This window comes from Chrysemys picta, chromosome 4 (genome assembly GCF_011386835.1).
Source record: "Chrysemys picta bellii isolate R12L10 chromosome 4, ASM1138683v2, whole genome shotgun sequence".
NCBI classification, from domain to species: Eukaryota; Metazoa; Chordata; order Testudines; family Emydidae; genus Chrysemys; species Chrysemys picta.
The window spans coordinates 4,153,506-4,180,903 of NC_088794.1; the positions used below are offsets into that span (position 1 = coordinate 4,153,506).

Genomic DNA, 27,398 nt, shown 5'->3' on the forward strand with positions numbered 1-27,398 from the left:
TCAACGGCAGGTGTCGAACGCCTCTTGGCTTTGAAGAGCGTTAGGTGCCGAAGTGCCTTTGAGGCACTGGCCTTGGGCGTGCTTGTGCCTCAGTTTCCCCACTGACAAGGGAGGATGGCCCCGGGCAGGTCGCAGCCCAGATGCCGTGGCTGGGGAGCCGTATGTCCATTCCCTGCCTGTGTTTGGCCCTGGCCGGATGAGCTGGTGGCTTGGGTGGGGTCGGATGACCTTTCCCTGGGCAAACGAGCCAGCCGACCGGCCGCTCATCCAGGGCGGGCCCGGATGGGAGCAGCTGTCAGCGTTGGCTGATCAAGCTCATGGAGGAAATAATGAAGCTGTGGCATCATCTGACCCCTGAGGGACAGGGCGGGGGGCGGCGGGGGCGCCGCTGCTTGGGTTGGGTTCACATGAGCTAGGAACAGATGTTCCGGCGTTTCCTGCCCTGGGTGGGAAGGGCGAGCAGGGCTGAGCTGTGGGGGGCAGGGCTGGGAGAGCAGGGGGCTGCGAGTCGGGACTGAGGGGCACCAGCAGAGCTTTGGGGGTAGAGACCAGGGCTTTGGTCTATGCTGCGGGGAGCAGGGCAGGGCTCAGCAGGGGGCGCTCTCCCCTGGCGGTCAGGGCTGGCCCCAGTGCCCCAGTGCGGCATTAGGGGGCGCTGTGCTGCAGGGAGTGGGCAGAGCTCGGTCGGGGGCGCTCTCCCCAGCGGTCTGTGCTGTGGTTGCTCCACCCCAGAGGCAGCTGTGTTTGCACAACGGGCGAGCGCTGCCTGCAGGGGAGCAAGGCAGGGACGAATGTTAGGGGCTCAGTCTGTGGCACGGAGGGGGGCGCTCGGGGGACCAGGCCGCTCCGGGAGACAACAGGCCTTTCCGGGCAGAAACAGGCTAATGCAGCCTCTGCCAGATGTGCTCCCAGGCGTGACTGGCTGAGCATATGTCACCCTGACCCCAAGGGGATTGTTCTAACGAGATTGGCCTGTAACGAGCAGGGCTTATCCAGCCCTGCGCGATTAGCCACTAATCGGCTTAGAGACAGCCCACTCGGCTGCTTGGTTGTTAACAGATTCAGCTGTGTGGGCCCTGCGTATCAGCTGGATGCAAATGCTGAATGCCTCCTCTGGCACAGCGCCCCCTAGTGCCGGGGCCAGCACTGACTGCCAGGGGAGAGCGCCCCCTGCTGAGCCCCCTGCAGCATAGCGCCCCCTAGCCCTGGGGCCAGCCCTGACGGCCGGGGCAGAGAGCACCCCCGGCTGTGTAGAAGCAGTGCTGCCCCCTGCTGGAGGGGCTCGGGGCCCTGCGTGTTTGTGGCTCTCCCCACCTCGAGACGCCCTGCCCTGGGCCCTCTTTCCTGGGCGCGATGGAGTGGGGAGGTGGCTTGTCCCCCGGGGTTAGCTAGACAGACCGGCAGCTCAGAAGGAAGGTCCTCTCCCCGGGGTGTGTGTGTGTGTGTGTGTGTGTGTGTACGACTGACCGCATAGCGACAGCACATGTAGAGGGAGAGACTGATGGAGGGGGAGGCCCCTCTGTCATTTGAGGCTCTCAAAGCACCCGACACACACAAAAGAATGACCTCTCCCAGAGCTGGGGAGAGAACCCAGGAGTCCGGACTCCCAGCCCCCCCTCTAACCCACCAGACCCCCCCACTCCTCTCTCGGAGAACCCAGGTGTCCTGATCCCCCAGCCATCCCGTTTTAACTCACTCAACCCCTACACTCTCAGAGAAAAACAAGAAAGGACTGACGGTGAAAGCGACACACAGAAAGATGTTCAGACACAGAGAAGCACAGGACCAGAAGGGTGGGTGGGGGTATCATTAGTTACACTATGTGGCGGGGGGGGGGGGGTGTCAACCTTTTCAGCTCAAGACCCCTTTTCTTGGCTTTAGCTGGGGGGAAGGAGGTCTGACCCCCCTCCCCCATGAGTCCGGTGTGTGACCCCCCCTCCCTAGTCAATACCCCCACCTGTATGAAAACCTATAGAGAGATCGGTGGTGAAGGCCCGGCCCTGATTCCATCTGGTGATGCTCGGCCAAGGCAGGTGTGAAATCGGGCTGATGGGGGTCTGCAGGCTTGGCCCGAATGGTGGCACAGGGTGGGCCACGACGGGGCCCCGAAGGGACAGCTGGAGAGGAAGAGGTGACAGGAACTGGTTGAGGTTAGAGAGAGGTGGAGAAAGAGAAAGCGGCAGGGAGCCGAAGAGAGACTGAAAAGTACAAGGAAGCTCTAGAGAGTCGAAGATCGTCAGATAGAAAGTTGGAGAGGAAGTTCTAGAGAGTCGAAGATCGTCAGATAGAAAGTTGGAGAGAGCCGGACAGTTGTCAAGAGCCGAAAAGAGCCAGTGAGAAGGTTGTGGAGAGCCCAAGAGGAAGTTGTTCGGAGCGGCAGCACGTCAGACAGAAAGGCGCAGAGATCTAGACAGAAAGTTGTAGAGAGCTAACACAACAAAAAGCCACCACAGAAACCATGAGAACCAAAGGAAAACAGACAACAGACAACAGGTGCTTTTTAAGTCTTTTTTTTTTTTTTGAACCCACACAGACTTAATTTTTTTTCTTTGTTTCATTCATTCATTGTTTTTGCTTTTTTTTTTTTTTTCCTCTTCGCGTTCCAGATGAGAGCAGAACACAAGGCAGAAGAAAAACGGGCACACACCACAATCTCAAACCAGGTTTGGTTGTTTGTTTGTTTTTTGTCATTTTTTTATGTTTTAGTTGTTTTTTTTTTTCATTAAAACATGCAAGCATTTTTTTTTCAAACCCGTGAGACAAAAGTTTTGCAGAGAAAAAATATTACAATTCCAGTCAGGCCAGGGATTAAGTCCTAAACCTTCCACAGGAGATGAAAAGATCTTGCGGCTCTTTCCTGGTTTTCTTTTTTAGCATGGATTTCATCTGATAAATATTCATGCTTGCTGAGACAAATTGTGTGCTCCTAGCAAATTCTAGTCTATCGTCATTTTGCTGCAATGAATGAGATGAAGAATGATTCTTTTTCCTTTTAGTGTTAATTCCACCACAATATTTGAGCCCTCAAATATTTATTCTTACAGAGACAAATTGTTTGGTCCTATGGGACTAAATCCTAATCTAGTTTGCTGGTGGAAGAGTTGTACTGGGATGAATCTGACCGTTAATTTGAAGGAGGTATAAGTGTGATCTTCCCCCGATTTGGTAAATTCTGAAGTCTAACCCTTGCTGGTGAATCTTCATCTTTTTCTAGGGAACAGGGAAGTTCAACCTGATATTTTGAAGCCACAGTTGTGCTAGATTTGATTGCATGTTATCTCCAAGAGGCAAAAGGGGGCCCAGCACTGAGAGGTGAAACCTGACAAATTCAGACCGAAAACAAGGGACACATTTTTCACAGCAGGGTGGCCAACTCTTTTTGTTCCCACTCTCACGACAGCTGGCACTCGTTCTAAAGCCCCAGTGTCGTGTGATGACGGGGGAATCTCAGCTGTCAAACTGTTGTTTAAAATCCAAGTTTTGAGTTGACAGAAACGCCCCAAAATGCAGTGTTAGCAAAATGGAAGGCCGATAACCTAACATTTGGTATATTTTAAAGCTGATCTCATGGCCTTTCAAGGCTCAGCGTCAGCAACATGAAAGATGCAACAGATTCTCCATAGCTTGGCATCATTGAGCTTGACATTGGCTGTGTCTCCACGGGCTACCCTCTTGCTCAAACTCAAGGTAATGCAGGAATCACGGGGGGAGGGGTGTGTGTGTGGGGGAAATTCTCTGGGTTGTGTCAGACTGGATGATCTCTTCGGGCCTTTAATGTCTAATGAAATGAAACGTCTGCATTCTGCATATACATAATCAAACTATCTGAAAAGCCTGGCTGGTGAGTCTATGTTAGCAGAGCCACGCCTGGAGTTAAAAGATTTGGGTTGTTTTAAACCATTGCCTTGCTAAAGATGTGCTTTAGACAACTGTATATCACTGGTTGAAGTTCAGGGTGAAACTCTCTGGCTTGTGCTATGCAAGAGGACAGACGAGAGAGCCTGCTTGAGTGGGGGAAGGTTTAGCAGTTAGCCGCTGGCTTTAACGAAGCACATTAGGACAGACATTGAAAACCAGAATTATCGGACAATTCATTTGTTTTCGAATGGAAAAAAAAAAAAAACGGAAGGAAAAAAGACTTCAAACAAACAGATTAAAAAATCAGAAGCAAATGCCCAGAAGTGACTCTCAAATACTCCGTGACCAGGCTGGGGGTGGGGGGGGAAAGCGCATTCAAAGGGAAAAAAGCAACTCAGCAGGCAAAAGGAAATGACCCGTCGTGCTCCTCAGTTAATATTTACACACAGGAGAAGGGATGGAAAGAACAAATGGCAAAATAGACCCAGAGGAAGGGAAGGGGGGGGGAGGTGTTCCTGTTAATGAATGGGGCCTGGGATCCTGCTGAAACTGACGCGCCGCCGGCTGAAACCGACTTGCCCGTTGAAACTGACGGGGCTGTGAATGCCTTTAACTTGATGCACGTGCTTAAATCTGAAGCCATGCATTGTTCTCGTTAAGTCCTTCGCTAAAGCAAGCCAGCCCATGGACCCTGACGAATCGACGCCCGGCCTAGATTTACACGAAGCAGCCAAGGGTGCATTGAGTCTGATCCGAAGGCAGAGACGCTCCGAAAGGAAGCGGTGGATTGGCCCGAAACGTCAGCTCTAGACCGGCTGCGCCAGCCAGCCGCAGGTTTTCAGGCTCTGGGCAGGGATCAGACGCGCCGCTCGAAAGCCCATGAACTCTTCCCACTCGTCGGCAGGTCGGCATCTCAAAGGCAGGCTCACGTGCCATGCTGAGCAGGGATGGATTTGGGCGCACAGAACCGGAGAGGCAATGCCAGCAAATCCATCCCATTCGTGCTCTGGCCAGCTGCGTGGCTGACTCCGCACCCGCATGCACAAAGGCGAAGCCTGTCATGTGTTTATAAAATCCAGATCCTCGACTGGGCTTCAGCTCATTTCCACGGACTTCAAGGAAGTCAGAGGCCTAAACAGCGTTGGTGATCAGAGCCATCAGTCATCCCCACGCTGGCTGCTTTGTTAAATCCAGGGCCCTGCATAGATCTGTTGGCGTTCATGGGCGCGCCTCACACGGATGAGGTGACAGGGTCAGGAGGGCGTCTCCTGCGGGGGTCAGGCCTGGGTCCGCTATTAGCCCAGCGAATGACTTGGCTAACGGAGCGGAGAGGGCGCTATTCAATTTGCAGATGACCCGAGCAGGGAGGGGTGGCAAGCCCGTGGGAGGACAAGATTCGAATTCAAAACGCCCTTGACGAATCGGAGAATTGGTCTTTAGCCAGCACCGGGAGGTTCGATACAGACGCGTTCAAAGTACTTCACTTAGGAAGGAAAAAATCGAACGCATCGCTACAAAACGGGGACTAAGTGGGTAGGGGGTCAGACGGCTGGAAAGGCTCGGGGGGTGACAATGGGTCACAAATTGGAGCTGAATCAGCAACGGGATGTAGTTGTGAAAAAATGCGAATGACGAATATCATTCTGGGGTGTATGAACATGCATGTCGTAGGTACATGCATGCGTAGGTACATGCGTGTCGTAGGGTAAGACACGGAAGGTGATTGTCCCGCTCTGCTCAGGCCTCAGCTGGAGTCCTGTGACTTTAGGGGACAAATTGCAGAGAGTCCAGGGGAGAGCAACAAAAATGAGAAAAGGTTTAGAAAACCTGACTTACGAGGGAAGGTTATGGGGTTTGTGGAGTGAAATCCTCCTCCCTGGATCCTCAGGGGGAAGGATGCTGGTTTTTGGGGCGCTCCCGGGGTGCCTGGCTGAGCTGGGGGCTAGAGAAGAGGGGTGATATGTTCTTCACCCTGTGGGCGGAATTATATCTGCCCCGCATATACCCTGTCCATGAGGAATGAAAGCAGCTCCCCACCTTCACAGCTGTGGAAGGTGAGTTCATTTGTTGGGGTTTGTATCAAGCTGGCCATGAAGGGGTGTGTGTCTGTGTCTGTGTGTGTGAAATGCTGCCCCCTGCTGGAGGAAATCAGGCCTCGGGTGTGCAAACCCGCACTTGCGTTTTGCACGCCGCCCCCCGCACAGAATCGGTTCACTGTACGGGTGGGCGGGTGCGTTTGCACCACCGCTCACTATTGTACATCCTCAGCTCACTATGTACGTGTGGCTGTGTGTGATGTGTTGCTATTTATCCGACCAAAACCAGCTCACAGCTCTGATCTGGAACAAAACATTGGTTCCTCTCAGGTCCAGAGAGAGGGAAGGGAAAACTCTTTCCATCCAAAACGGAGCAAATAATAGGGGATGGGGATGGGAAAATAGAGGAGCGATAAATCCAGACAGGATCCCAGGTCATGCGGTGACTGGAAAACGAATTTATTTTGGCAGTTCTTTGATATGTTTTCAAGCAGCGAAAGGAGGGACATGTTAGTGGTTTTTTTTTTGTTTTTTTTTAGTTCATTTGTCTTTTTAAAAATGTTTTAATGCCACAGAGACCGAAAAGGGGCAGAGGAAGAGAACGGAAGTGGAAACAGGAAAGGGAGGAAGGAAAGAAAAATGAAGACGTTATTTGTTTGTTTGTTTCTTAGCAAACACACCACAGATTACAGGAAAACAGCCCACACGGAAACAATACACAGCTCAATACCCGAAAAGGGAAGTCGAGGGACATCGACAACTTGGTAGGAATTTTTCTCCCGCATTTGTTTTGTTTTTTAGTCCTTTTTTAACGACTTTTTTTTTTTTGTTCACTTTTGTGTTTTGTTTAAAAAAGATCAAAAAATCTAAGTTTGGTTTGTTCTTTTTTTTTCTTTTTCGGAAGGTGGGCTGGGAATGCAGACATGGTGGAATGGAGGTTGTGTAGGTAGGTACAGGGATTGTGAGCGCACACACAGAACACATACTATATATCACGGCTAGACCCTGGGGCCAAGCCGCAGCTGATATGAATTGTTAGTGGTCCTAAATCGACGGAACTGTCATCATTTGTACCAGCTGTGAATCTGGCTCTGTGTGTGTGTGTGTGTGTGTGTGTGTGTGTGTGTGTCTAGTATATTTTGACACGCTATACATAGGTATATAGTATATCTGTGATACATGTATGTATACATAGTTACACACATATATAGTATAGCTACTGTATATATGGGAATGTAGATATATACTTATACATAAAAGGACACACAGAGGATATTTTATATATGTGTGTGTGTGCATATATATGCATATATAAAGGTAGATAAACATCTATAGTAAATTTACTATATATGTATGTGTGTATTTATTTATATACAACATATATATATATATTATACACACAGTAAATATATAATGCATATATTTTTATATAAAGATAGATATAGACATGTATAGTATATTTCCTATATGTATGTATGTGTGTGTGTATATATAAATCTAAATATCTACACATATATCTATGTATCTATATCTATATATGATATGTAGATATTATATATGAGATATAGATATAGTAAATATACATATTGTACATGTATTATATATGTGTACTTATATTTACATATACATATATATGCACACATACAGATATATAAGAAATATACTGTCTATACACACAATAAACATGCTGTAGATGTGTCTTTATGCATCTTTATTTATATATACAAATATAAACATAAATATTAAATATCCTATAGATGTGTGTATTTATCTTTAAATATAAATATATACACTCAGACATAGATATATAGGAAATATAATATAGATGTGTCTGTATATCTATACTCATACACACATACATAGTAAATATGCTGTATATGTGTGTATCTTTATATATCTTTTTATATATATATACACATAATATAAATATTAAATATATGATAGAGGTTTAATTAAATATACCATATTTAATATTCGTGTTTATATACACACATCTATAATATATTTAATACATCCACATATACAGACATCTATAGTATATTTAATATTTGTATATACACACACACACACACACACACACACATATATATATATACACACACACACACACACACACACACATATATATATATATATATATATACACACACACACACACACACATCTATAGGATATTTGAGATACAAATATACACATATATACACATATATACACACATGCACATCTATCTATCTATCTATCTAGCTATCTAGCTATCATGGTACATATACATACACATCGCCTCCAATATATTCTCGCACCCACTGGACCAGATCCCCAGCTGGTATAAAACTACTATCACTTCTTTGCCTTCAGTGGAGCAAAGTTGAATGACCCCAGCTGGGACCTGGCCCCATTCCATGCCCACCCCGCTTGTATAGTATATTTGGTGTGTTTGTATGTGCTCTGCACAGCACAACGCTCCTCACTCTTCTCCCCGATCTAGACCGGATGCCCCCCACTCCCAGTCAGAGAGCGGTCCGGTGGGACCCACCTCAAATACAACAGGTTGTCTCTCTGTGAGCAGGATTGAGCTACGGCTACACCGACAGCTGAGTCTATCGTCACTGAGCGAGACACTCAAACACACACATATCGTATACACCGTAGGTATCGCGATCTAGCCACCTAGCCACAGGATATCGTTTTATACAGCGTAACTAGAACTAAATGGGGATATAATATTTGAGATGTTTACAATGGTGTTGGCAAGCCATTGTTACTGAAGACTACCATAATATTTTTCTCAAAGAGATGCTATTTGGATATCCATTTATATATATATAGTGTGTGTGTGTGTGTGTGTATATATATATATACACACGCACACACACACAATCACAAATATATATATATATATATACACACACACACATACAATCACAAATATATCTATATGCACACACACAGTCACAAATATACACACACACACACACACACAATCACAAATAAATAAATAAATAAATACACACCTATGCATATAGCTAGATACACACATGTTAATGTATACTATATGCAGCATGCAGAAATGTGTTGTGTATAGCGTGTGTGTGACTACACACACATGTATATAAATAGAAATACACACACATATTGTGTGTGTGTGTGTGTGTGTGCGCGCACGCCCCCACGTATGCTATAAAACACAACAGCGTGACACAGTAGTCAGGAAGACGACCTAGCGGGTAAGGACGAGGTGCGGGGACAGAAGTACGTCACCCCATTGCGGGGACATTGGAAAGTAGGTTCCTGGGCAGCCGATGGTCAGGGATGGTTGTGCCCCAGCTGGCTAGATGGGTCCTGATGGGGTGTCTCCTCACGGCCTGACCACTGATCACTCCTCCATCTGGGGTGAGGGACCAGCCACAGTCCCCCCCATGTGATTTGGAGCAGTCTATGCCCTTCCTCTCTGCCTGTTCCCTCCCAACGCCAACACTCACAGTGGCGTTTGGCCACAAGATAGTTCCACCGTAGGGTGCCTTGAAGACTGTTAATACCCAGGTGTGGCTGACATTGCTCTGGGATAACTCTCCCCTCCCAACCCCCCCCCCCCACTCTCCCTACAGCATCCCAGCGTAATTGCCCCAGATACTTGTAGGAATACTCTGGTGTACTAGAGTAATGAACCTAATACGATAGTGACATGGCAGTGTTTGGGGCTATTACTCCAGAATGCTGCAGTGTACTTTGGGAGGACTAGCAGTTGGAGATACATTATTATTCTAGTATTTTTATCATGGCATACTTGGGAGCCATAAATACTCCAATTTCTTTAGTATTTTACAAGGGTATATTTGGGACTGGTTATTACTCCACATTACTCCATGATTTTCTGAGGGTGTGTTAGGGAGACACTATTACTTTAAATTACAATAGTATTATTATAAACATGTATTTGGGAGCCTTATTGCTCTAGGTTACTATTCTTAGAGAAGCAACTTTTTTAAAGAAAATAAGAATAATCTAGAGTACTATTTGTTTCCAAAGTGTGTTTGGAAGATATTATTACTCTAAATTAGTCTAGAAGTGTGTTTGGGAGCCACTATTAATTAGCTTACTATTTATAGAAGTTTAGTGTATACAAATGCTAGCATAATCTAGAGTGAGAATAGTTTCCAAACTGTATTGGCAAGCCATGGTTACTCTAGATTACTCTAGTATTCTTACAGAAGTGTGTTTTGGAGTCATGAGTACTTTATATCATTGTAATATTTTATAAGTGTTTTTTTTCAGGGAGCCATTAGTACTCAAAATTACTCTAGTATTCTTATAAGAGTGTGTTTGAGAACCATTATTATTCTAGATTACTATCAAATTTTTCCAAGGCTATATTTAAGTGCCACTATTACACTATATACTCCAGGGTCTTTATAAGAGTGCCATATTTGGATATTCATTATTACTCTAGACTACCACAGTATTTTGCAGAGGTATACTATTTGGGATCCAGTATTGCTTTAGATTACTGCAGCAATCAAATATAGCCAGTATTACTCTAGATTAGTCTCACATTTCTATAACTGTGCAGTATTTGGACATCCGTTATTACTCTAGCATTTCTATAACAGCTATAGTATTTGGAGAGCCATTATTGCTTTATAATATTGTGTTATTTTCTCCAGAAGAACAATATTTCAGAATTCACTATTACTATAGATTGCCTCAGTATTATCCTTAAGGGTGAATTCTTTGGAAAACAGTAACATTCTAGAGTACTGCAGTATCTTTTATAAGGGTGTAATATTTGGAGGGCCAGTATTACTGTAGTATACTATAGTATTGTCCCCCAAATATAAAATAAAAAGGTAGAGTATTTAGACATCCATTATTAATTTACAGTAATCTAGCATTTTTATAAGAATGTTTTATTAGTAAAACTACCATTCCTCTGGAATACTGTCGTATTTTTAGCTGTGTATGGCTTGGCTATCCAGTATTACTTTAGGTTTCTGCAATATTTTTTCAGGGGCATAATATTTGGACATCCCTTATTACTCTGTACTATAACTGTATTATCCGGAGAGCTCTTACTAATATATTCTAGTGCACTATTTTTATATGAATGTAGTATTTAGGTTTCATTGTTACTAAATATTCTATTCCAGGGGTTCTCAACCTTTTTCTTTCTGAGGCCCCACAAACATACTATAAAAACTCCAATAACTGGTTTTCTGCATATGAAAGCCAGGACCGGCATTAGGGGATAGCAAGCAGGGCAGTTGCCCAGGGAGTAGCGTGAAGCTAAGTTTCTCAGGCTTCTGCTTTAGCCCCAGGTGGCGGGCCTCAGGGCTTCAGCCCCATGCAGTGGGACTTCGGCTTTCTGTCCTGGGCCCCAGCAAGTCTAACCCTGGTCCTGATTGGCAGACCCTCTGAAACCTGCTCACGGTCCCCCAGAGGGCCCGGACCCCTGGTTGAGAACCACTGTTCTATGATTCTTTTTAAATGAGGGTATAATATTTGAGATGTTTACAAGCCATCGTTACTGAAGACTACCATAGTATTTTTCTCAAAGAGATGCTATTTGGATATCCATTTTTACTCCATATTACTTTAATATATTTATAAAGGATGTATTTACTTGGCCACATACTCTCACTCCAGAATACTGTCTTTTTTCTTTTCTTGGGCATAATGTTGCCTATTCAATATTACTCTGTATATCTCTAGTATTTTTAAATAAATGTGTAGTACTGGGTACCAAGCCATTATTACTCTAGAATACCACAATATTTTCCCACAGACATACAATTTAGCATCTATTACTAACAATTACCAGTCATTACTGTATAGTATTCAAGCAATTTTATAAAGGTGTAGTACTTGGGCACCACTATTAGTCTAAAATACTGTGGGATATTCCTCCCCAGAAACCTGTATGCCCAGTATTTTTATATTACCTGAATGTATTATAAGGGTGTAATATTTGGATAGCCATTATTAGTCTATATTGCTGCAGAATTAGTATAAGGCTGTAGTATTTGGGAGCCCTTATTTTTCTAGTATTTTATATGAATTTTGCATTTTGGGGAGCCATTATTACTCTCATATTTTACAAGAGTTTAGTATTTGGGAGCTGTTATTACTTTAGTATATTATTCTAGTGTTTTATAAGGGTGTGGTGTTTGGGAGTACTTATACTCCAGTATTTTGTGAGGGCTTAGGTTGTAGGAGCCAATATTACACTAGGACACCACAGTAATATCCTTCCTGAGGCTATTGTAATTGAGATCATGTATTACTGTTATTACCCTCAAGTACTGTGTCATTTTCCTTGTCAGTGTACATTATTCGAGTATATTTTACAATGGCACAGTATTGTTACTTTGGAATAGTGTAATAGTGATCATTAATAACTTAGTAATATTTTTTGTTCATAGCTGCTCTCATGCAAAGGAGGGGCTGAACTTTAGGATCTTCCCATCTAGAATACCGGAGTATTCTTTGGTTTTGTAGTATTTCTGTAGTAATGCTCATTTCTTTTTCAATAACAACCATTCCTGGCATGTGGAATTGGAAATCGACATGAGCTGGGATAGCCATGTGCTTCCCCAAGTCAAGTATATTGGAGTATCTTTAGAAACTGGAGTATTTTGTAGTATTCTCATATCTTCTGATGGGGGATGACTTAATCTGGATAGTTTTAACACTCTTACATACTGTCATATTGCTACTCCAGTATTCAGGGCTACTGTAATATTCATGGTCTCAGACACCATCCGATGGTCCAGAGACATCTACATCGAGCACATCACCGGCCACCGACAGTACCAGGAGGCGTGAGCCAGAGTGACACCGTTTTTCGACTATGAGAAAGGGACCAAGAGACTTTCTCCGTTGGATCATATGAACTGGAACCATAAACTCCCTGAACATTACATCTCACCAAATGAGGGTCAATCCATCCTCATCATCATGTCCACTCATTATACCCCACACCCGAACATAGCCACTCTATGAACTTCATACCCTCATATCTCAATGCCCATCAACCTTTTACCCCCAATTGGGGATATTGCAGATTATGAATTGCTCATGCCACCCGATCTTAAACCAAACTTTGCACCCTCGATAATCTGTACGTTATTCCCTGATAACCAGAAACTTCTATGCTCAAACTCTGTTCACTATTTTTTTTTAACATCATCTTAATAAAATTGTTAAATCTGTTCAGTGCTCAGCATTCTTGCTAGTGTAGCATAAATACTCCACTATTCCAGGATCCTGCAGTTTGGGTTCTTGGGCACTGTAGTAGCATTGCTCTAGTACACCTGGATACAGTAACATTGCTACTGAAGTATTCTGAGATATGACAGCATTCTTTGGAACGACAGTATTTGTACTCTAGCATTTTTGATACTGTAGCATTGATACTGTAGCATTGGAGTCTGCTGTAGCATTCCTCTATATGCTAATACTAGTACTCTAGTTTTCCTGGATACTGCAGGACTAGTATGCTACAATTAGTATTTTGGGATAGTGCTTCATTCATATTCTGGTATAATTTGATGCTCTTGAATTCCTCAATGCTCTAATATCAACACCATTTTCTGTTACTCTAGTATTTTATGTAGCAGTCTGTTTCCCCCTGACAATGACTGACTGGTAATCATTCTGATATTCTTTAATATTTTAGTACTGATATTGTAATATTTTGCTGCTCTAGTGTTTCATATAATTCTCTGGTATTTTTTCCATAATGATTGATGGGTAACTACTCCTGTTTTCCTCAGTGGGCTGGTATTGACACTGTAATATTCAGCTCCTGTAGTATTTCCTAGAATAAACTGGTATTTTTCATAACAACTGACTGGTAACCACTCTGGCATTCCTTAACATTCTGGTATTGACAGTATAATACCCTGTTATGCTAGTTTTCCATGTATTATACTGGTATTTCCCCCCCCTACTACTGGCCACACCATCCCCAGCAGAACCCAAAACAAGATAGCATTAACAAAGGACAGGTCACCATCCCATTCCTCCAGGCTAACCCCTGATGTGAAGAGGAACCGGAGCTTTTGGGTCACTGTGAACCCAATGGTTGGTTATGAGACAAATCCACGCCCTCCTACCAGGGGTCAAGGATGTCGGAAGATCTGGGGAGAACCCAGGTATCCGGGGGATGGAGAGATGGATGGAAAGATGGCGGAGAACAAGAAACTTAGATTTGCTGACCCCCAAGGAGTGTATGTATAGGTAGCTGGAACATGTGCTGTTATATCCATTGCATGTACAATTTTTCTTTAAATTATTATTATATTATTATTATTATATATTTTTTTGCTTTGATTTACAACCCCAGAGTCCCCCCGATTGTGGAAGCGAGAACTACCCCAAGGACCACGCAACAAATTATAATCATAATTTTCTTCTACATTACCCCAGGGATCCAGGAAGCGAGAGAGAGAGAGAAAGAGAAAAGGAGAGATGTTAATGGCTATTTTAATACTTTCATGGCTGGACTGGGCACCAGCAAGGCAACAAGCAGGACGAGTGAGATCTTTAGCTGGTGGAAATCACAGGAGCTGCATGGATTCACACCAGCTGGGAGTCTGGTCCTGTTGACCCCAATGGAGCTACAGCTGAGTGACCCCAGCTGGGGATCTGGCCCCACTGACCCCCAATGGAGTGACGGCTGAGTGACACCTTCTGGGGATCTGGCCCCACTGACCCCCAATGGAGTGACGGCTGAGTGACACCTTCTGGGGATCTGGCCCCACTGACCCCCAATGGAGTGACAGCTGAGTGACACCTTCTGGGGATCTGGCCCCACTGACCCCCAATGGAGTGACAGCTGAGTGACACCTTCTGGGGATCTGGCCCCACTGACCCCCAATGGAGCGACGGCCGAGTGACCCCAGCTGTTCTTATTTATTTACCTTGAACAAAAAGGTGATTTATTAAATCACCATCAATTTATAGAATAAGGAAAAGAACCCAGGAGTCCTGGTTCCTATTTCCTCAGGCTCCATCTTGTTAGACCCCACCCCCCTCTTAGAACCAGGAATAGAACCCAGAGGTCCTCAGTTCCTTAGATGTCTCCATCTCCTGATGGAAACCAAGGGTGTCCCTGGCCCTCGTGTTCACTCGGAGCGTCATTCCTCTCCCGCTCTCAGACTCATCACATCTGTTTATTCACATTGCCAGGTAGCAGTCGGACAGAGATCCCTCATTGCTCTACCAAGGGAGGTGGGGCTGGGACAGGAGGGGGCTGTGGGTTGGGAGGGAGGGGCACCGGCAAAGCTGGGGGGGGCAGGGGGGGCAGGGCTGGGCTAGCAGGGGCTGTGTGTCGGGAGTGAGGGGCACCGGCAGAGCTGGGGGGAGCCCAGGGCTGGGCTAGCAGGGGGCTGCGGGTCGGGAGTGAGGGGCACCGGCAGAGCTGGGGGGAGCCCAGGGCTGGGTTAGCAGGGGGCTGCGGGTCGGGAGTGAGGGGCACCGGCAGAGCTGTGGGTGCGGGGGAGGCCAGGGCTGGGCTAGCAGGGGCTGTGTGTCGGGAGTGAGGGGCACCGGGAGGCCAGGGCTGGGATAGCAGTGTTTCGGGAGCCAGGGAAGTGGGGGCTAAGATGGAAGGGAGTGGATAGACTGTGTTAAAAATAGAAAACGGCTGCCACACACAAAATTAGTGAAGCGTGTGGTGTGGAGAGGCCTTGGGGATGGAGTGATGGAGAGAGAGAGACAGGAGAAGGGAGGGGACAGGCTCTGGTGAAGTGTCTTCATCTCTGCTGGGGGAGGAGGCTCTCGGGGATGACCTGCCTCGGGTGGGGCCGGGGAGATGTGTGTCTGGATTTCTGTGGGGTCTCAGCCTCTTTCCTCAGCTGAAGGGGGTCCACCCCCCTGCCCCATCCCCGCACTCACCCTCCGAGCCTTGCTCTGGTATTTTACAGCTTTCTTGGTGTCGGACACAGCTCTTTCCACGTAGTCAACGGAGTGCTCCACGTTGTACTCAATGCGGTCGATCATCTCTCCCTGAGACAGAGAGCCCGGGTGAGAGGGAAACCAGCACAGAAAAACCGGCCAGCATAGGGAATGGGACCCGGGGTCGTTCCCCTGTAGGGGGCATTGGCTCAAAATGGGACTGGCTCGCTCAAGGGGGCAGGGAATGGGACCCGGGGTCGTTCCCCTCTGGCGGGGGCTGTAAGTCAGGAGTGAATTTTATCTGAAAGCTATTCTGAGTCTTGTATGCAATGAGTTTCATGAGTCTCAGTCCAGATTCTCGTGGGAGAAGAGACAACATCACAATGGGGCCCTGCCTGGCAGCCCTTTGGAGAGAAGCCAACAGCTGAATTGGAAATCTAGGTACCTTGTTGTGAGCTTACAAATGCACACCACTGACACCTTTGCAGCCCCTGATGGACTCTACAAACGAGCCCCATTTAGTGCTTCCTGGGTGCCAGAACCTTTAAAAGATTGGTGAGTCTGTTTCAGAACTTGTAACGCTGTACATTCTGGAACCTAGAACGTGCACTCTGGATCCACCCATGTTCTAGAAGAGTTCTAGAGTGGACCATCACCTTACGGTAGGGTGTAAGATAGAGAACCCACCATCCTGGGACTCTCTCTAGCACTCTTTCTGGCCCCAGGGTGTTGGAACTCTATGGGTTCTAGATGGCAGAACACATGCAGCTGTGAGTATCTTCAGAAGCATCACCATCCAGATCTCTCTAGGTTCTAGACTGGGAAGCCCATCTGACTGTCAACTGCCCTGCATTGCAGAATGCATTATGTCCTCGACCATTGCTCATGTCTTCCACGATCCAGAACTCTAACTGTCCTGTAATGCAAAAGACCTCCAAGGTTTTAGTGGCTCAAAGGACTGAGAACTTGGCTAACCCTGAAATACTGAAGCCAACCATGGGCTCTGAAATCCAGAACTGTATGGGTTCTAGACTGCAGCACACAGGTTACATGATCCAGAACTCTTCATGTTCTGGTACTTAGATTCATGAAGCTGTCAGGTTGAGGGAATAATCTCAGGGGTTCTAGGTTATAGTACCCTATGAATTATGGGTCATATTTCATGGGTTCCATGATACAGAACTTTTTGGGTTTTCTAGTGCAACATCTAAGTTCTAAGGTGCAGAAGGCTGTGGATTCTAGATAATAGTTCATTCTTGGATTTATCATGCGTGAATTGTCTATAATGCATGGATTCCATAATTCAGAACACAGTGGGTCCTAGACTGTTGCATTTAGGTGCAGAAGTCTGTTGGATGCAGAAGGCATCTAGACAATAATCTCATGGGTCCAAGGTAGAGAACCCTGTACATTCTAGAACATAGCTCATGGGCTCCATGATCTAGAATTCTGCTGGTTGGAGATTCATTTCTGGGTTCCATGATACAGATTGCTGCAGGTTCTAGACTATAACTCTTGATGCAGAATGCTCTCCACTTGAGGTAATAATCTCCTAGGTTCCACACTATAGAATCCTACACATTCTAGATCATATCAGATGGGTTCATTGATCCAGAACTCTCTTGGATCTGGGAGAAATACATGGGTTCTAAGATGCAGAAGATTGTGGATAATAGCTTATGGGCCCCAAGGTTCAGATCCCTGGAACTTGGCTAATGAGTTCCACAATCCAGAACTCTTCAGGTTCTAGAGTACATGGGTTCTAGGATGCAGACGACTGTGGGCTTTAGATAATAGCTCATGGGTCTCAAGGTCTGGAACCCTGTATGTTGTAGACCACAGCGCATGGGTTTCACAATCTAGAACTCCTTAGGTTCTAGCCTACAGTATATGGTTTTATGATGCAGAAGGCTGTGGACTGTAGATAATATGGGCCGAAGGTTCAGAACCCTGCAGGTTCCCCGATGGTGTGCTGTCATGGGTGCCAAGGAATTTTTTGAAAAACTACAAAGGGGGGAAAGCTGCCTTCTGATCGGTCATCTGCCTCACTGACCTGCCTCCTCCAGGGGTGGAGCAACCAATCAGAGTTCAATATCCCTCTCTTTTCCCCTCCCCTTCTGTGTGAGCAACAGGTCAGCTTCTCTGCCCCTCCCCTTCCCTCCTACAGATGCCAGCTGAGAGCGGGGTGGGGTGGGGAAGAGCCCCTGGAGCTCAAGTTGTGCCACGGCAGAGAAAAGGTTGGGAACCACTGTTCTAGACTGTCGTGTATGGGTTCTAGATTATAGTGCATGGTTTCTGTGATGCAGACGGCTGTGGGCTGTCAAAAATAGTTCTGGGCTCCAGAACTCTGCAGTTTCTAAACCACAGCTCATGTGCTCCACCATCCAGAACTCTGCAGATTCTAGGCTGATGCCCACTCTAGATCCAGAACACTGCAGGTTCTAACCTGGCTCTCCACCAACATAGCCATGTCCACAAACATGTCATGCAGCTCACGGATACTGGTTTCCAGTTTGATGATCTCATTATGTCGGGTCTCGATCTCGTTCAGAGCCTGTTTCGTCATCTGTGAGTCCATTTTGATCTGTGGAAGCAGAAGAGAGTCTGGATGATAGAAACAAGCATCGCCCCCCTCGCCCCAGGGCCTTCCAGTGCTCACCCATTGCTGAAATGCAGCCACCTCTGGGGTGGGGCAGCAGGGGATGGGGATGGCTCGCCCTGTGCTGAAATGCAATTGTCCCCAGTGGCACAGCCGCCCCCTAACACTGCACTGGGGCATTGCGTTCAGCATTGACTGCCAGAGGGGGAGCGCCCCCTAGTGCCGCACTGGGCTATTGACTTGGTCTCCCATCCAAGTCTGGAACATGGGAAGCCCTGTTTTGGGTGACATCCCAGTCCTGACACTTACATCATCAGTGAAAATAGCCAGTTTGCCGCTCTCCAGCATGTCTTCGAGCTCTTCGTTGGTGGTTGTCCGGCCAGCTGTGAAGGCGATAGAGGGTCAGTGGCCTTGGCCCATTGCTCCAGGGCTGATGGAAGCAAAATCCCACTCCCTGTTGAGCCCCTTCGCGCTCCCTGCAGCACAGCGCCCCCCTAGTACCACCCTGGGGCACTGGGGCCAGCCCTGACTGCAAAGGAACAGCGCCCCCTACTGAGCCCTGCTCCCTGCAGCACAGCGCCCCCTAGCGCCGCACTGGGGCACTGTGCCCAGCACTGATTGCCCGGGGAGAGCGCCCCCTGCTGAGCCCCTGCCCCGCTCCCTGCAGCACAGCGCCCCCTAGTGCCACACAGGGGCACTGGAGTCACTCAGCACTTTGAGGGTGTGCGCACCCACACACACACACATAGGGCCCTGATTCCCACCAGCAGGGGGCAGTGCCGCTCTCTCTTACACACACACACAGCCACAGCTTCCCCCCGCAACGCCCCCCCCCCGCCAAATCCAAACCTACTTATCTCCAATTGCCTCTGGATCCGATCCTTGCAGCGGTCCCGGTATTTGGACTGGGTGGCGTTGTACTCCGTCATCACCTCCACAAACTTACGGGATAGGGTGGAGTGCTGGGGGGGGGGGGAGGGAAGGGAGACACCGTGAGAGACGTAGAGCGGCCGGGGAGGCACTATTTTTTGGGGGGTCCCTTCGGTGGCGGTAGCTTGTGGCGCTGGCTGAGATTGCGAGTGATCCGCCCTCGGCCTAGTGGAGGGAGGGATGCGGGGAGCTGTGACGGGAGAGAGCTGGAGAGGCGGGGAAGGAAGGGATGGAAGAGAGAGGATGGCTCTGGAAGTTGATCACGCTGAGGCTGGGGCTTCAGGAGGGAGGGATATTGGGGGCGGGGAGATGGAGGGATACTTGTATTTGGGGGGGCCGAGGGAGGAGGGATACATATTTTGGGGGATGAAGGCGGAACTATACGTGTGTCTAGGGGGCTGAGGGGAGAGGGATACTTGTGTTGTGGGGGCGTGATGGCAGAGGGATACCTGTTTCTGTAAGGGCGAGGGTGGAGGGATACCTGTGTCTGGCGGGAGGGCAGGAGGGAGGGATACCTGTGTTGGGGGGGGTGAGGAGGGAGGGATACCTGTTTCTGTAAGGGCAAGGATGGAGGGATACCTGTGTCTGGGGGGAGGAGGGCTGAGGGATACTTGTATTTGTGGGGGGGCGAGGAGGGAGGGATACCTGTGTCTGGGGGGTGGCGAGGGCAGAGGGATACTTGTATTTGAGGAGGGCTGAGGAGGGAAGGATACCTGTGTCAGGGGGGTGAGGAGGGAGGGATACCTGTGTCTGGGGGGTGGCGAGGGCAGAGGGATACTTGTATTTGAGGAGGGGCTGAGGAGGGAGGGATACCTGTGTTGGGGGAGGGAGGGCGGAGGGATACCTGTGTCTGGGGGGGAGAGGGTGAGGGATACCTGTGTCTGGGGGGGGGGGGGGGGAGGGATACTTGTATTTGAGGAGGGGCTGAGGAGGGAGGGATACCTGTGTCTCGAGGGAGGAGGGCTGAGGGATACCTGTGTCTGGGGGCGGGGGCGAGGAGGGAGGGATACCTGTGTCTGGGGGAAGGAGGGCTGAGGGATACTTGTATTTGAGGGGGGGGGGCGAGGAGGGGAGGAATATCTGTGTCAGGGGGCTGAGGAGGGAGGGATACCTGTGTCTGGGGGTGGGAGCGAGGAGGGAGGCATACCTGTGTCTGGGGGGTGGTGAGGGGAGAGGGATACTTGTTTTTGAGGAGGGGCTGAGGAGGGAGGGATACCTGTGTCTGGGGGCGGGAGTGAGGAGGGAGGCATACCTGTGTCTGGGGGGTGGCAAGGGGAGAGGGATACTTGTATTTGAGGAGGGGCTGAGGAGGGAGGGATACCTGTGTCGGGAGGGGCGAGGGGGGGAGGGATACCTGTGTCTGGGGGGGGAGGGCGGAGGGATACTTGTGTCGGGGGAGGGGGGGAGGGCGAAGGGATACCTGTGTGTGTGGGGGGAGGGCGAAGGGATACCTGTGTCTGGGGGGGAAGGGCCGAGGGATACTTGTATTTGAGGAGGGGCTGAGGAGGGAGGGATACCTGTGTCGGGGGTGGGAGGCGTGGAGGGATACCTGTGTCGGCGGGGGGGAGGGCGGAGGGATACCTGTGTTGGGGGGAGACGGGCGGAGGGATACCTGTGTCGGGGGGGGGAGGGCGGAGGGATACCTGTGTCGGGGGGGGGAGGGATACTTGTGTCTGGGGTGGGAGGGGCAGAGGGATACCTGTGTCTGGGGGGGGAGGGGCGGAGGGATACCTGTGTGGTGCGGAGAGGGCGGAGGGATATCTGTGTCTGGGGGGGGAGGGCGGAGGGATATCTGTGTTGGCGGGGGGGAGGGCGGAGGGATACCTGTGTCTGGGATGGGAGGGGCGGAGGGATACCTGTGTCTGGGGGGGCGGAGGGCAGAGGGATACCGGTGTCTGGGGGGGAGGACGGATGGATACCTGTGTCGGGGGGGGGGAGGACGGATGGATACCTGTGTCGGGGGGGGGGGAGGGCTGGAGGGATACCTGTGTCGGGGGTGGGAGGGGCGGAGGGATACCTGTGTCTGGAGGGGGGAGGGGCGGAGGGATACCTGTGTCGGGGGGGGGGAGGGCGGAGGGATACCTGTGTCTGGGGGGTGGGAGGGGCAGAGGAATACCTGTGTCTGGAGGGGGGAGGGGCGGAGGGATACCTGTGTCGTGGGGGGGAGGGCGGAGGGATACCTGTGTCGTGGGGGGGAGGGCGGAGGGATACCTGTGTTTTACGGATCCGCAGGTCAGCCGAGGACCGGTTCAGCCCCTCCTCCTGCTCAATGCTCTGCTCGATGGCTGTGGAGAGACGAGAGGAGCAGGATCAGAGCCATGGACCCCCTTGGCACGGAAGAAGGGGAGTATTCTTCAGGGCGGAGTGATATGCCCTGGAGGGGAGGGCGTGCAGGACCAGCCAATATGGCCACCCGGGCTCGTACCTTTCAACTTGGAGCGCACCTTGTTGGCCGTCTTCTTGATGTCGGCCGTGAGGTCCTCCAGCTCCTGCTTGGTCTCTGCATGGGGGGAAGAGGGGGGCATGAGATGGAAAGTCTCCACCATGCCCGCCTCCCACACTGGGGGTGAGGCCACCTTCCCAGCCCCCTGACCCCCTGGGATCCCCACGGCGGGCATGCCCGGCGGGGAATCCCCTCCTGCCCCCCCGCCCCGCCCACCTTCCACACTGGGGACGGGGTCTGGAACAGCTGGGTGAATGGAGAGAAGCGTGGATACGGCTAGATAGGCGCGTGCATGGGGAGCAATGGATGATGGGATGGAGGGATGGAGTGATGAATAGCCGGAGGGCGGGACGGACAGTCGGGTAGGCAGATGGAGGGATGGCTCGAGGACAGATTGGCAGGCAGACGGATGGGTGGCTGGACAGACGGATGAAGAGGAGGCGAGAGGGATGGGTGGAGGGAGGGATGGCGGCACAGCGAGATGGATGGAAGGAGGAAGGGAGAGGGATGTATGGGTGGACAGGGATGAATGCAAGGAGAGGGATGGATAGACAGAGGGGTGTGTATGGGGATGGATAGATAAAGGTGTGAATGGGTTGATAGATGAAGGAAGGAGGAATGAAGGGGTGGCTGGACCCCTCTAGGTTCCGTCCCCCTCTCCCCCCCGCAGAGCAGGGAGGCGATGGGGCTCAGAGACCCCCCAGCCTGGGGCACCCCAACTCACTCTCGTCTGGGTTGGGAGCAGCCAGGATGGCGCTGTGCTGCTTCTTCACCTGCTCCACGTCCTCTGACAGCTTCTCTATGCAGCCGCGGATCTCCTCCACCTGGGGAGGGGCAGACGGACAGATACATGCACGGGGGCAGGGCACTGCAATCTCCAGGCATTCCAGCAGGGGGCGTTGTGCTGCAGGGAGCAGGACGGGGGGCTCAGCAGGGGGCGCTCTCCCCTGGCAGTCAGTGCTGGCCCCAGTGCCCCACTGTGACTCTAGGGGGCACCGGGCTGCGGGGAGCGGAGCGGGGCTCAGCAGGGGGCACTGGGCTGCAGGGCACGGGGCGGGGGCTCGGCGGGGGGCACTGTTCTGCAGGGAGCGGGGCGGGGGCTAAGCAGTGAGCGCCATGCTGCAGGGAGCGGAGCGGGGGCTCGGTAGGGGGCGCCGGGATGCAGGGAGCGGGGCGGGGACTTGGCAGGGGGCGCCGGGCTGTGGGAAGGGGGGCGGGGGCTCGGTAGAGGGTGCTGGGCTGTGGGGAGCAGGGCGGGGGCTCAGCAGGGGGCGCCGGGATGCAGGGAACGAGGTGGGGGCTCGGCAGGGGGCGCTGGGCTGGGAGGAGCGGGGCGGGGGCTCGGCAGGGGACGCTGGGCTGCAGGGTGCGGGGCAGGGCTCAGTAAAGGGCGTTGGGCTGCAGGGAGCGGGCCAAGGGCTTGGCAGGGGGCGCTGGGCTGCAGGGAGCGGGCCGAGGGCTTGGCAGGGGGCGCTGGGCTGCAGGGAGCGGGGCGAGGGCTTGGCAGGGGGCGCTGGGCTGCAGGGAGCGGGGCGAGGGCTTGGCAGGGGGCGCTGGGCTGCGGGGAGCGGGGCGAGGGCTCGGTTGGGGGCGCCGGGATGCAGGGAGTGGGGCGGGGGCTCGGCAGGGGGCGCCGGGCTGCGGGGAGCAGGGCAGGGCTCAGTAAAGGGCGTTGGGCTGCAGGGAGCGGGCCGAGGGCTTGGCAGGGGGCGCCGGGATGCAGGGAGTGGGGCGGGGGCTCGGCAGGGGGCGCCGGGCTGCGGGGAGCGGGGCAGGGCTCAGTAAAGGGCGTTGGGCTGCAGGGAGCGGGCCGAGGGCTTGGCAGGGGGCGCCGGGATGCAGGGAGTGGGGCGGGGGCTCGGCAGGGGGCGCCGGGCTGTGGGGAGCGGGGCAGGGCTCAGTAAAGGGCGTTGGGCTGCAGGGAGCGGGCCGAGGGCTTGGCAGGGGGCGCCGGGATGCAGGGAGTGGGGCGGGGGCTCGGCAGGGGGCACTGGGCTGCAGGGAGCGGGCCGAGGGCTTGGCAGGGGGCGCTCTCCCCGGCATTCCATGCTGGCCCCAATGCCCCCCTGCGGCACTAGGGGGCGCTGCGCTAAGGCCCTGGAGCTCGTCCCATATCGCCCCCTAGCACCATGCTGTGGCATTGGAAATGAACTGTTCTGCACACTTTGCTATTCCTCCTGCCCGCCCCCCACCATGGCTGCAGAATTAACTAGGCCAGGTGTATAATTTACGACACCACCACCTGCGTGCGAAGGACAAACTGCATCATTAGTGAGCTCCTTTGCCTATTAATCAGCCTGTCTGAATATTAATGAGGCCAGCTGCGCACTAATTCAGAACCACCTGCCTTGGTCGGAGTTATTTCAGGTTACACAGAAACACCATGTCGTGAGCTAACGGGCTGAGATGCAGCCGGGTCTGGGGTGTGGCAGCTGGGTGAGGAGTAGGAGTTGCCAACTGTCTAATCACACAAACCCAAACAGCCTGGCCCCGCCCGCTGCCCCCCCTTCCCCAAGGCTCCACCCCTGCCCCGCCCCTTCTCCAAGGCCCTGCCCCGCTCAGGGTTGGGGTGGGGGAGGGGGCGGGGGTTCAGGCTCTGGGAGGGGGCTTAGGGCTGGGGCAGGGGGTTGGGGTGTAGGAGGGGGTGGGGGGTGCAGGCTCTGGGAGGGAGTTTGGGTGCAGGAGGGGGCTCCGGGCTGGGGCAAGGGGTTGGGGTGCAGGAGGGGGGTGCGGGCTCTGGGAGGGAGTTTGGGTACAGGAGGGGGCTCCGGGCTGGGGCAGGGGGTTGGGGTGCAGGAGGGGGCTCCGGGCTGGGGCAGGGAGTTTGGGTACAGGAGGGGCTCCAGGCTGGGGCAGGGGGTTGGGGTGCAGGAGGGGTGCGGGCTCTGGGAGGGAGTTTGTGTGCAGGATGGGGCTCAGAGCTGGGGCAGAGGAGTGCGGTGTGAGCGCCAGGCGGGCACAGCAGGGCTAAGGCAGGCTCCTTGCCTGCCCTGGCCCCGCGTTGCTCCTGGAAGCTGCCGGCACGTCCCTGCACCGCCCCCGCAGCGCCCATGGGATCTGCGGAGTCAGCGCTCGGGGCAGAGGCAGCGCGCAGAGACCCCCCTCCCCTTCCAGGGGCCGTAGTGAGCCTGCCTTAGCCCTGCTGCACCGCCAGACTTTTAGCGCCTAAAATCTCTCGGTTTGGCTTCAGGAGCCTCCGGGAGATAGAGCCCGATTCCGGGAGACTCCCGGTGAAACCAGGAGAGTTGGTAACTCTAAGTAGGACACGACTCATATGAATAGCAGCCCTTCGTCTCTTACCTGTTCGAAGAATTCATCCATAAAATGATCCCGGTCCACATGAACCACCTCTTCTTCATCGTCGCTGTCTTTGGCCTGGAGAGGAGAGGAGAGAAGAGAAGAGGTTAGACGCACTGTCTGCCCCAGATGCACACAGATCCCAGTGACCACCTTAGAGCAATTTGCAGGGTGGGCAGGGATGTATCACACAACCCAGCCCTGAGATGCAGCCACCTCTAGGGCGGGGCAGCTGGGGAACAGCCGCACAGCGACGCCGCGTAGGGATGGCTCACCCAGTGCTGAGATGCAGCCATCTCTGGGGTGGAGCGCAGCAGGGTGTCCTACAATTTAGGACATAAAATGAAGAAAGATATGGCCTATCCCCTTCAATGCAAATCTGCAATTCCCCCATGCTCTTCAAGCCCTGAGCTCCCTCACCCACAACTCTGCTGAAACACCGATTATCTATTTATCTATCTATCTATCTTGAATTAATGATGAATCTTTTGTTAAAGATAATGTCATGCAATGAAACCTCCAGGAATTCATCCAACCAAAGTTGGCAACCCTACTTTGGGGTGCTGTCATATACACCACACTGCCCACCGTGGCCTGCAAGGCCTACAAAGGCCAACAGAGCCTGGTCCTGGAGTAGTTTGTTGGCTGGGCAGGGAGGCTGAATCTTGGGAGAGGGGAAAAATTGAGACCCTGCCTTTGACCCTCTTTAGGCCAAAAGCCACTGATTGCCAATCCCTTCAGGGAATAGGGCCCAATGCTCCCCACTAAAGACAGGGGTGGCTGTGGGGGTCTTGCATGCACCCCCAGTTAACATGGGGCCATGGTGTGTCTGGTGTTGGCAGAGGAGGAGGGAAACGGGATGTGGGAGGCAAGAGATTAAGAGGAGGGGTCCCCCTAAATAATTTCACTGAGGTTCCCTGTTCATCCTTCCCTACCAAACACTAAGATCAGCCTGGCCTAAGGAAGGAACAGATCTACTGCAACAGCTGGGGAAATTGAGGCTCAGAGTGCCAAAGGGGTTGGAACAAGGTCATGCAGCGCTAAGACTAGACTAGAACCCAGCAATCCTGACCCCCATCCCTTCCTTCCTTCCTCCCGCCCTCCTCTAACCCACTAGACCCCACTCCCCTCCCCTAGCCAGGGATAGAATCCAGGTGTCCTGACTCCTAGCTCCACCTACTCCAACCCACTACACCCCACAGATGAGGGGTGTGTGTATGGAGATGGATAGACGGATGTTTGTTTAGGAGGATAGGTAGACCTATCTATAGAATCATAGGACTGGAAGGGACCTCAAGAGGTCGTCTAGTCCAGTCCCCTGCACTCAAGGCAGGACTAAGAATTATCTAGACCATCCCTGACAGGTGTTTGTCCAACCTGCTCTTAAAAATCCCCAATGATGGAGATTCCACAACCTCCCTGGGCAATTTATTCCAGTGCTTAACCACCCTGACAGTTAAGAAGTTTTTCCTAATGTCCAACCTAAACCTCCCTTGCTGCAATTTAAGCCCATTGCTTCTTGTCCTATCCTCAGAGGTTAAGAAAAACATTTTTTCTTCCTCCTCCTTGTAACAACCTTTTACATACTTGAAAACTGTTCTCATGTCCCCTCTCAGTCTTTTCTTCTCCAGACTAAACAAACCCAGTTTTTTCAATCTTCCCTCACAGCTCATGTTTTCTAAACCTTAAATAATTTTTGTCGTTCTTCTCTGGACTCTCTCCAATTTGTCCACATCCTTCCAGAAATGTGGCGCCCAGAACTGGACACAATACTCCAGTTGAAGCCTAAACAGTGTGGAGTAGAGCGGAAGAATTACTTCTCCTGTCTTGCTTACAACATTCCTGCTAATACATCCTGCAAGGACGTTTGCTTGTTTTGCAACAGCGTTACACTGTTGACTCATATTTAGCTTGTAGTCCACTCTGACCCCCAGATCCCTTTCTGCAGTTCTCCTTCCTAGGCCGTCATTTCCCATGTGTGCAACTGATTGTTCCTTCCCAAGTGGAGCACTTTGCATTTGTCCTTATTGAATTGCATCCTATTGACTTCAGACCATTTCTCCAGTTTGTCCAGAGCATTTTGAATTTTAATCCTATCCTCCAAAGCCCTTGCAACCCCTCCCATTTTGGTATCGTCCACAAACTTTACCAGTGTCCTCTCTGTGCCATTAGCTAAATCATTGATGAAGATACTGAACAGAACCAGACAGCTGAGGCCGGGACCTGGGCGCACGGGGCCGGCAGTCGGGATCCGGGCTGTGCGGGACAGCAGCTGGGACCCCGGATGCGGGGCTGGCTGTCAGGAGCCTGGGGTTGCAGCTGCACCCACTGCACCCCTAGT

The 27,398-nt window shown here is 51.2% G+C and overlaps 1 protein-coding gene and 1 long non-coding RNA gene across 3 annotated transcripts in view; one reads left to right on the plus strand and one right to left on the minus strand.

The window, feature by feature from the left end:
• The first annotated feature begins 1,858 nt into the window (after window positions 1–1,858).
• On the plus strand, window positions 1,859–6,636 carry LOC135983298 (uncharacterized). Its single transcript, XR_010600871.1, has 2 exons — window positions 1,859–2,493; window positions 2,607–6,636. It is a non-coding gene; the product is annotated as an uncharacterized LOC135983298 (long non-coding RNA).
• A 4,037-nt stretch (window positions 6,637–10,673) lies between these two features.
• The window catches only part of STX1B (syntaxin 1B), a 30,566-nt gene continuing 13,841 nt past the window's right edge, over window positions 10,674–27,398 (minus strand). Inside the window, exons 2-10 of one of the 2 annotated variants that reach the window (XM_065594159.1) lie at window positions 25,061–25,135; window positions 22,485–22,584; window positions 21,743–21,817; window positions 21,529–21,602; window positions 19,241–19,349; window positions 18,697–18,770; window positions 18,235–18,372; window positions 15,789–15,899; window positions 10,674–14,304 (exon numbers count right to left, since the gene is read on the minus strand). In XM_065594159.1, the coding sequence (XP_065450231.1) occupies window positions 14,224–14,304; window positions 15,789–15,899; window positions 18,235–18,372; window positions 18,697–18,770; window positions 19,241–19,349; window positions 21,529–21,602; window positions 21,743–21,817; window positions 22,485–22,584; window positions 25,061–25,135 (837 nt within the window). In that variant the 3' untranslated portion in view covers window positions 10,674–14,223. The other variant, XM_065594160.1, reaches the window with a different exon arrangement.